This window comes from Metopolophium dirhodum, chromosome 1 (assembly GCF_019925205.1).
Source record: "Metopolophium dirhodum isolate CAU chromosome 1, ASM1992520v1, whole genome shotgun sequence".
NCBI classification, from domain to species: domain Eukaryota; kingdom Metazoa; phylum Arthropoda; class Insecta; order Hemiptera; family Aphididae; genus Metopolophium; species Metopolophium dirhodum.
Window position 1 is genome coordinate 9,289,877 of NC_083560.1, and position 11,443 is coordinate 9,301,319.

Sequence of the window (11,443 nt, forward strand, 5' to 3'; positions counted from 1 at the left end):
TATGTTTGTATGTGTATTTTGTGTATAGCGACTCGAGAGAAGTGAACGGGTTCGCCAATCAAAACTCTGAGTGCTAGTGTGTGGTGGGTGTGTATGCTTAAAACATAAGTACAGAAAGATATCTCAAATAAATAGTAAAACTGTATTACATAATGGTAATTAAATTGCTGTATTACTGGTAATTAAATAATTATATATGCACAGAAAGACAACAATATAGATAATAATGATCAAAACACACAGAATATAATAAATGCAGCTATTGGAGCTGTTAAGATGTATAATAATTCGTGAGACCTTCTGGTCCAACAATATATAATAATATATATAATGATAATAATAATTTAAAAACTCACAGAGTTGTGGAGCGCAGACTGGCCAGCTGGTCCTGTATAGCTATAATAATGAAATTTTGAAAATAATAATAATATTGAAAAAACACAGCAACAAAATATAATGACAATTATAAAAAATGCGCACTTGCGCTCACAAATAATACTAAAATAATTGGCGATTCGCGCCTTGCGATGTAGTACAAAACACAATAAAAATAAACGGTTCGGCAGGTTAGGTTATATATAATTATATTATAATAATATGGCTGCATCCGAATTGGTTCCCATACCTGAAAATCGACATCCGAATTTATTGGTTCCCGACAATCCAGGCAACACACATCCGAATAGGTTCCCGGTATTCTAGATTAGGCGGTACACATCGGGATTGGTTCCTGATAAACACTTTCGAAAAAGTCAAAATACAATCTCATAATATTATTTAACATATTTCCCATGTTTATAAGTACGGCTATATAAAATGAACTAAATTGTCATTTAAATAGAAACTGTGATAAAACTGATGTTTTATTATTGATATGGACGGATATCGACTCGTTACTTGTTGGTCGGTATCAACGGCATTCAGTAATCAACCGCAATAACCGCAGAGTATACGTGTAATGATTGTATTTTCGTTTTTATCATTATTTTTATTATTATAATATTATTCATTATTCTACCATGGCTATTTAAAAATTAAAAAATATTTGATTAAAAATAAAAGTAGCTTTATTACAAAAAGCATAATTTTTAACCATTCGAATACCTACACCTTTTGTAACAAACCGGGAACCAATTCGGACGTTTCGGAACCAATTCGGATACACCGAATAATATATTATTATATTACATATGGCGCATGTAAACTCCGACACGAGAACCTTTTTTGATTGTTAACTCCACCAGGAAAATAAAACAGGTAAAATTGGGTTCATGTAAACTCCGCCAGTGACAAAAATCAGGTAAAATAAATTGAGTTCATGTAAACTACGCCAGTGCAACAAATCAAGTAACAGTATACACCATACAATTAATATGATATACAGATTATCATTAAACAAAAAATCATAATTTTATAATAATAATTATCCATATTAAATAAGTGTTTGCCAAAAATATAAAAAACTTAAAAATAAAAATGATAATAGTTGTTCAAACAAATCATACAAATTGCAATGGCCGGTATTATGTTAAAAAAATATAATGATAGACAATTGTAATAACTAATAATTAAAAAAATATTTATATTATATTATTATGACATTATAATATTATGTTATAATACTTATAATATTTTGAACTGTGAACTAAAATTATGATGTCCGTGTGTGAGTTTCGTGTGACCGATTCTAAGTCGATTGAGAATAACTTCATTTTTTCTGTTTAGTTCAGTGTATCTTGGCCAGAGTTCAACAGAGTGCTTAATTTCCCTTAATTTATTTTCCGTGGTCATGTGCCACTGTGAGTTCCACAAATCAATACAGTATTTGCTTATATTTTTTTTTATATCCACAAGTGAGGAAAAAGGAATATTTTCACTGTCTGGACTGTTGACTGCATTTCTAGCCGCTTCGTCTGCCTTCTCATTTCCCTTTATGTTACAGTGACCTGGGGTCCATATAAATCTGATTTCTTTATTCGATTTGGAAAGAAGGTTGCTGATTGAAAGAGCCAATGGTTCTGATAAGGTTTTGGATTGTAGATTTGCTAAGGCACTAAGTGAGTCCGAGCAAATATCGATTTTAGCATTATTGATATCTAGGGCAAATTGAAATCCTTTCAATAATGCTAGGTATTCAGCTGAATAAATACTGCTTAATTTATTGAGTTTATACTGTTTAGTTACATTGAGGTGTACAACTGCAAGTCCTATGCCCATTTCGGTTTTAGATGCATCAGTATAGATCTGAGTGCTGGTATTTGAAGTGTGTATTAGTTCATTAAATAGGTTATTATAAATAGTATTTGGTGTTTCTTTCCTAAGGTGTTCTGTTAAGCTTGTATCAACTAGGTAATTTGGTTGTTTCCAGGTGGGTATCAAACTGCTTTCGTGTTGACATATTTCATTAATTTCAATGTTGATATCCATCATCTCTTTTTGTAGCCTTAGCCCTAATGGTTTTCTTAGTTTAGAATTGTGTTCATATATATTTGAAAAGCGCTTTTTGTTTAAAAAGTGAATGGTTGAATTTTCCGGGGAAGAAAAGATGCGAGCTATATAATTAAGAGATAATTTAGTTCTTCGGTGCTGAAGTGAGGGTTCACCAGTCAGGGATAACAAACTAACAATCGGGCTGCTTTTGAATGCACCAATTGAAAATCTCAGTCCGGCATTGTGGATTGTATCGAGAATTTGTAAGAGCTTTGATTCTGAGTTTCCGTAACAAATTGAACCATTATCGAGTTTGGATCTTACAAGCGATCTATATACATTTAATAATATGGTTCCTTCAGCACCCCATTCACAATGACTTAATGATTTGATGACATTAAGGCTTTTATATGAATTTTTTTTGAGTGACATAATATGGGATTTCCAAGAAAGCTTTTTATCGAAAGTGAGACCAAGTATTGAAATGTCTTCAACGAAGGGTAAACGAGATGTTCCAAGAAAGAGTTTTGGTTTAATTAGTTTTCTTTTATTCGAAAATAAAATACATTTTGTCTTTTGAGGTGAAAAAATGAAACCGGTTTCGAAGCACCATTCATACAGGTCATTGAGGCATTTTTGGAGTGTTCCGGTCATTACAGAAATTTGCGTACCTCGAATATATATGTAAGTGTCGTCTGCAAAAATAATTGATTTTACAGGGTTTGTGATAATGCTGGGCAGGTTGTTAATTGCTGTTTGAAATAAAAAAATGCTGAGTGGAGAACCTTGAGGCACTCCATTTTCTCTCTAATTTTCACTTGGAAGGATCGTTGGTTTAGGAAGTTGGATATGAAGATTAGCATTTTTCCATGTATGTTCCAATTCTTTAGTAAATTGATTACTCTATGTCGCCAAACCGTGTCGTATGCCTTTTGTAAATCGAGACTTATTAGTATCATTGATTGTTTATTAGCAAAGGTTTCAATGACTTCGGTTTCAATTTTTACGTGGCAGTCGGTGGTTGAGTGGTGTTTTCGAAAACCATGTTGACATGGTGAAAGGAGTTTATGATGAGTTGCGTACCAACTGAGTCGGTTGTAGATAATTTTTTCTAATAACTTGCTCATGCTGCAGAGTACCGATATTGGTCGATATCCTGTAGGTTTGAAGCTGTTTTGATTATTTTTTGGTATGGGTGTGATAATTGCATTTTTCCACTTAATCGGGATTAAGCCTGTTTCCCAAATTTGGTTGTAGAGACGTAGTAGAAGATACTTGCCACTAGAAGGTAGGTTTTGTAAGAATATGAATGGAATTTTATCGGATCCACAACTTTTACTTTTTTTTCCACGGAGACAAAATTCAATTTCAGGCATGGTAATTGGTTCATTTAATATGTCGCCTAGGCCAATATTGGGTAATGGATTTGTTGTGACATCAATTTCATTTTCTTTTTCTTGTTTAAACTTGAGAAAATCGTGGGTTAATGAAAGGTTGCTGCTGTTAGTATAAAAATAATGGCCGATTGATTGGGCTATTTCATGAGGTTCCGTAAGTATAGAATTTTCAGATAAAATGGTTTTTATTTGAGACGTGGGAATGCCTTTAATGACTTTAATTTTTTTCCAAATGTTGGTTGTCGACTCTTTGCTGTTAAGGTCTGTCGTAAATTTAATCCAATATTTTTTTTTTTCGTTTTTTATTAAATACCGGACTAATGCTTTGTATTTTTTAAATTCGATAAAATCATTGAAATCATTTGTGCGTTTGAATTTATTGAAGGTAGTTTTTTTGTTCCTTATAGCATGTTTGATGGTTTTATTCCACCATGGTACTGGTGGTCGTTTCCCAGAGTAACTATTTTGTTCAAAAATATTGGATGCCGTGTTATAAATTAAATTACTGAGTTCCTCCATAGTATCCTCTACGTCATTATTATTTGAAAAAGAAAGGGAATGATTAATTATATTTTTTTCAATTTCTGCTTGGTAGGTATCCCAGTTGGCATTTTTCAGTTTCCATTTAAGACTACGAGTGTGTTTTTCATCAGGGTTGGTATACTTTAAGGTTAGTTTAATTGGAAAATGGTCGCTACTAGAGAGCTCAGGCATTGTGTTCCATTCAAAATGAGGTGTAATAGTTGACGAAGAAAGAGAGAGATCAATTGCCGAGAGGTTTCCTGTGCTAGCGCTTATTCTTGTTGCTTGACCATTGTTGAGAATATTGATGTTGTTGTTGTTATCGAGTATTTTTTCTATAATTCTACCTCTTTGATCAGTGTCGTTACAGCCCCACAAGATATTGTGACTGTTGAAGTCTCCCAGAATTATAAAAGGCGTAGGTAGTTGGTCGATAATGTTTTGGATGTCAGTGTAACAGAGGATATGCGAGTTGGGTATGTACAAATTACAAATAGTTAGTTTGTATTTGACAGAAATTCTTACTGCTACTGCTTCAAGGTTTGTGATAAGGGTGATTTCTTCAGAGGGATATTGTGTATTGATAAAGGTGGCCACTCCCCCCCTAGCCCTAATATGGTTGGTTCTGTTTTTGAAAAAGTTTACATAATTTTTTAAAGAACCTGATTTGTTGTCGATGAAGTTGGTTTCTTGTATACATAGAGCTATTGGAGAGAACCTGTTGATTATTAGTTTTATTTCGTCGATTTTTGAGTAGAATCCATTAGGATTCCATTGGATGATATGAAAGATGCTATTATTCATGGTAGGTTGGAGTTATTTATATGGTATATGTTGTTTGTATAACGGTTGATGGTTTACTAGAAGGTTTCATCATCATCCCCGTCAGGATCCGCGTTCTGACAGGCATTGAAGTCTTGAATTATTTTTTTCAATGCATTAGATATTCTGGTTAGACGATTTTTAGCGCTTTTAACTGTCACATTAGGGTAAATAGTTGAAATAATTTCTAAAATATCATCTGGACTACTAGCGTATTTGTTACATAAATTTCCGAGATCTGAGCAACCTTTTGAACTTTCGAAGAAATCTCTAAATTGGTCAAAGGTTAAAGAAAAGTCCAGGTGTGTGTCAAACAGATCTTGAGTGGAATCTAAACATTCATCGATATTTGTATGTACTGTATCATTGGAGCTGGAATTGGTCCTTACTTTTAGTTTTTTGCTTACATTACCTTTGGGGTTTTTGGATTGTTGGGTTCGACCATCAAGTGTGTTGCTGCCAGGAGGCATCATGGTTGATGGGGGGGGAGGGCTAGATGGTTGAAACGATTTTGGTGATGAAGGCTGAGACGCAGATGAGGTAGAAGGAGCTGGACGTTTGGCTGGCTGAAGAGGTGGTACTTTAGTTCTATGGTTAGCAGTCAATTTAAGTTTGTCAATCAGTGATGGTTTATTTGGCTGTTCATATGAAGTAATAATATCTTTGTCAACCGCTTGGCCTAATAATACACTTTCGCTATCCTGGATGTAATGAGTATTTTGAGTACTGACAATAGGTAACGAGGAAGATAAGTTATTATCTTCAATTGTAGTTGATGATAAATCAATAAGGGTTTCCGTTTCGGTTTCAGTCTCATTAATTACATTAATTGGATCAGGTATATTTTTGCATTGGCTAGAGAAGTGACCAGTTTGGTGGCATTGGAAGCAAGTTACGACATCATCAGTGATAAATATTCTGAACGTAGTGTTATCTACGGTTACGGTGATTGAATTAGGTAGTTTGGTCGCGCTATCTTGATTTATGTATATTTGTCTTCTGAAACTAAGTATGTGTGAAAATTGCTCTGTAGCGAATCCAGCTTTCATGTGTGTAATTTGCGACGTAGTTTTGATTCCTAGTTGATGGAGAGCGTTTAATATGAGTTGATTGGGAATGGTGGGGTAAACATTTGATAAAATGATTCTCTTAGAAGCGTTTATTAGTCTTCGAATAGGAATATCTATTCCATTGACGTGAATTGATGAATGAGTTTTTAGTAAATTTTCCATAACGACTTGGCTGTTAAAAAAGACGCAAAATCTGTTATTGGAAATACGCGAAACAAATATGATATTCTCAGCAGGTACGATTTTACTGATTGCCGATACATATTCAATTTGTTTAATGTTATTGATAGAATTGAAAACGATTGCTTGGTTCATTTTAGGTAAAGTGGTATTTGAAGCTATCTCTGCAAATGTTTGATTGTTAAGTGTGTGTTGAGAAGGACTGTTGGTGTTGTTCATATCGTTAGTGGAAATAGGCTTATCACCCATTATTGGGATATTATTTAATTGGTGTTACTAATGCAATAAAGATAAACATATTACCTGCGCGTTGATTGTACAGGTGTGTACTGCTATCGAAAGCTATAAATGCGATAATATGGGAAACAGACGTGTAGCACGGTCGGGCAGTGAACACGAACTGGATATACAGATTATCATTAAACAAAAAATCATAATTTTATAATAATAATTATCCATATTAAATAAGTGTTTGCCAAAAATATAAAAAACTTAAAAATAAAAATGATAATAGTTGTTCAAACAAATCATACAAATTGCAATGGCCGGTATTATGTTAAAAAATAATGATAGACAATTGTAATAACTAATAATTAAAAAAATATTTATATTATATTATTATGACATTATAATATTATGTTATAATACTTATAATATTTTGAACTGTGAACTAAAATTATGAGATACAATTTGTAGATATTCAAACCATTAAGTCTAATATAAATCCATTGTTATAACTGTTTAGTATTTATAGCTTTCTCTAAAACAATAACTTTTTTTTTATTTTGAGTTTTCTTAGTAGAGAAGTATCATTTAGTTAGGAAGGCCTTAACACTGGCGGAGTGTCCATATACCCATCACAGGTAAGAAAAAAAAGCTGACGGAGTTTACATTAGACCTTTTCATTACCTTTTTATCCAAACGGTGTTCTGGTAGAGTTTACAATCGCTCATTATAAATAACACGGCGATTCGCGCACGGCAAATACAATACTAATGTCGGCAATTCGCGCCTTTGGATTCAAAAATAACACTCGGCGATTCGCGCCTTTGGATACAAAAATAATTTGTGAATTTACAAAGGCGGCTGGCGCACGAAAAAATAACCTTTAGCCGACGACTGAACTAATGGTTTGGCCGGCCGATCGCGAATGATCTAGATATTATTATATAATACACGAGATAACAAAAATACGATACAAAAATAAACAATTTTTATAATGTGCCTGTGACGGTCGGCGGTGGGATGCTACGTGGTGATTATTCGGTGGCCTGCACATTAATATTACTTATGTTCATTTTTCTTCACAAAACACACCCACACAAACAAACATACATAAATGCATACAATGTGTACGTCAATATTAGCAAAAATGTATCATTGTGACATAGCCCAGTCACATTAGATTTTCAGTTCGGAAAAAATCCCATCAAGCTGAAATTTGGCATACACCTTTATAACGTCGTCATAAACAATGTGTAAAAAGTCGACCACGAAATCACGTGCGCGTCAAAGGTTATTCGAGCTCAAAGGTCATGGAAATAGCCTTTTTTTTTAATATCTCGCTTGTTGCTGGTCGTACGATAAAATGTTTCGTTCAAAAGTTGTAGAGGAGGTAATTCTCTACAAAAAAGGAACTATGACATTTTCCCGTAAGAGTTATAGTCGTTGAGCTATAAAGCCTACAAAGTACATACTTTTAAAGAAATTTGTTTTTTTCACTAAAAAACAAACAGCTTTTGCGTTATTATCTCGCTTTGAGCTTGTCGTACAAAAAAAAGTTTCAAAATTGTAGAGGAGAATATTAACAATAATTTCTTACAGGCACGTAGCTAGGATTAAATAATTAGGGTGGCACGGTTATGGCCAATGTTTTTCTTGAGTGGCCAACATTTTTACTTACTCTCCCCCCCCCCCCCCCCCTCAACACTAGACACTAATAGAATTATGTTTATGTATAACATTCGACAACGTTCTACACGAAAAACAATAGACAGCGTCTTCTAAAACCAAGCAAATGATTTGAACCATTGTTTTGAAAAATGAAAAATTTAATTTCTAGAATAATATATTTCTGTATTCTTTAGTAATACAAACTATTAAAATAATAATTTGAATAGATTGAAAATATTTTATAATGGTGAAATTATTTTATTATTTTGAATTGTGTGTTGAACCTAATTTATATACTTATGTGTTACATACTTATATATTATAATAAAATAATAATATTAAGACTGGACTTTGAAATTAGTACACGGAAAAGTCAATGTAAAAGTCACTTAATATTGGAACAATGAGACATCGACATGAGCGGAAAAAGTGTAACTATTAAAACTTCAATAATTATTATTACGTAGCACGTACCTATTCATTGTAGTGTTTCATAGGTATTACTATAATTTTTTTTTTATGGTTAATCTATAATAATTTATTAAAAACTATAATTGCTATTAGTACATTATCCATTTATTTAGCATTGATCATATTAAATAATAATATAATAAGATGCTCGTCGTCGGCTATATTATGTATAGTATGAACGCTATTTGGCGTTTACGCAGTTGTGTTAAATATTTATTAAGCCACATTTGTGGGTGCGTGCGGCTGATATTATTTACTTATAAATAAACCCAAAGCGAATTTAATTCTCATATAAAATCCAGGAGCACTAGGTATAATATTATTATCTTAAATTGATAACTAATAAATAACTACATTTTCCTTTATTTTAATTATTTCATTCAATCAGATCAAAATATCATATTAATATATTATCACCAACTGATAATACGCAATCGAGATCACTTAAATAAAAATAATTATCCTAGTATTGTTGTGTATTTACTTATTTTTATAGAACTTAAATTAAAATGAAGATTTGGTTTATTATTTAGGTTCATGTTAATTGTATAGTTTTTTCTTAGGTAGTGTAAAAAATGGGTAGATAATCTGGTTATTGTTACAGGCTTAGCCCCCCCACCCCCTAAAATACACCTATGTATTTGTAAGTATATTGTATATAGCAAGTGGGCCCTAATTATAACCGGTTTCCCGGTAGGGAAAATGGACCCGGTACGCACCTGTTGTCACCCACGATCGGACACGATAGATCGGAGCGGTATGGCGGAGACGTTCGTCGGTGGTCGTTTCGATTGTTGTCGTATACGGGAATCGCGGGTCGGTCGTTTACGTGTGGCTCGGTCGGAGGCGGTGAGCAAAAGGAACGATGGCTGGTCGGTTAAGGTCACCAACGGTGGACGCGAGACAGAAGTAACGAAGAACATAAATATAAAAATCACAGAAGTCGTATAAATAAAAAACGAATATAAAATAAAATAATTGTTACGAAATAAAATACAAGTCCCCGCTTTGCGGAACGGTATTGAAAAAAGGCGGCAGAAAAGTGGTGATAAGGGCACAGAACTATTGGGTGATCGTAAACTCAGACCGTGTTTTTTTAGGTAAAAATTGTTTAGGTGTAAACTCGGCTCAGGGTTTTTCACAGGTAAAAATGATTGACATGTAAACTCGGCGTGAATGGAAATATACGTATAATATTTTTGAGAACCATTTAGCGTTACCCAGAGGACACCGTGCGGAGGCAATATTCTCATTATCCTCCAAAAAAATAATTAACAATACAATTATTCATAGTATGAAATTCGTTGTATAAATGTAAAATTTAAGTAATATGTTTCAGTATTAAGAAATACAAGTAAAATATATTTGTAGAATAAATTATGTCATGCTTATATTGTATTTTGTTGGTCAAAATTTCCGGGCCGAGTTTACACCTAAACAATCGACCTATTTTACTATCAAAAAGTTTACAACAAAAAAGGTATCCGTTGCCCCAGTTTACATTTGCCCAAACTATCTGTAATTTACAGATCTGTGAATCTATGATAACATTTGACACTAGAATCAATGAGTGGATCGTTCAAAATATTAAGTTAAGTTTATTTTATTACTTAGGTTTTTAACCATTTGAAAAAAGCACGAATTAAATACTTTACCATTCTGAAGTCTTATATCAATCGCACTTTACTTAAATAAGTGGTAATTTGTCTTAAAAACTGTGTGTATTATTTTGAATTCATCATGAATTTGTATAACAAACATCATAATAACACTAAAAGCTCTTGAGTTATAATCAATTTTATTATTTAAGGGTAAAATTGGGGCATTCAATGTACAATGGTGTTGTAATATATCCATACAATAATTTAATGATTGTATTTTTACTCGTTTAAGTTGTAAGAGTTTGGTAGTTTTGACACCACCAAAAACTACCCACGACCAAAGGGGAACCTTTGGTCATGACCTATGAGCCGCACCGCGTGTGACCCGAGGGCCAAGTCGGTGGAACTCATAGATTTTGTTACACGCATTAAAAAATTAATTTTAAAGATTTATTTAAAAGGGGAAGAAGGTTGTTTTAATTGAGAATAAAAAAATAAGTTAGGTAATCTTGTAATTATATTTTTACATAAGTAGTATAGATAAAAAATAATAATAACCAATTTGGCACATGGCAACGCATATAAATTTGTGGAATTGTCATTTTTTCCCAGCCCACGGGAGGCAACATACCATATCGTTCATGATTTGCCCTCACAGGGGTTACCGGGAAAAAATCATGCGTTGAGAGTGGAAAATGTAGGGACCTGCGTCTGGCGACGCCTCAACATTATACGTGCTTGTCTAGGGGGGGGGGGGCAGGGGATAAAGACAAAATAAATATGTTACAACGACCGACGATTTGTTCTGTGCCTTGAATGGAGACTCCATGCCTGGTCTGCTTGGCCACCAGCGGCCCATCGTTGGAGCTCAGCCCATCATGGCTGTGTTTTCACGTACAAAGACCCAGGTTCAAAACGAGGGCGTTCGTGGTCAATTATTAGTAACGAGGTTTTTTCCTTCGATGGTCTCGGAGACGTGACGTGTGGACCGGTCGTCGGTTGTAGAAATGGAAAAGACGTGTAGACAGGTCACCAGTTGCAAAAAGAATGATTCGTC

The 11,443-nt window shown here is 33.6% G+C and overlaps 1 protein-coding gene across 1 annotated transcript; it reads right to left on the bottom strand.

The window, feature by feature from the left end:
- Positions 1-1,623: 1,623 nt before the first annotated feature.
- Positions 1,624-3,084, bottom strand: LOC132948476 (uncharacterized). Its single transcript, XM_061018990.1, has one exon. The coding sequence runs from the start codon at positions 3,082-3,084 to the stop codon at positions 1,624-1,626; it is 1,461 nt and encodes a 486-aa protein (XP_060874973.1).
- Between the last annotated feature and the right edge of the window lie 8,359 nt (positions 3,085-11,443).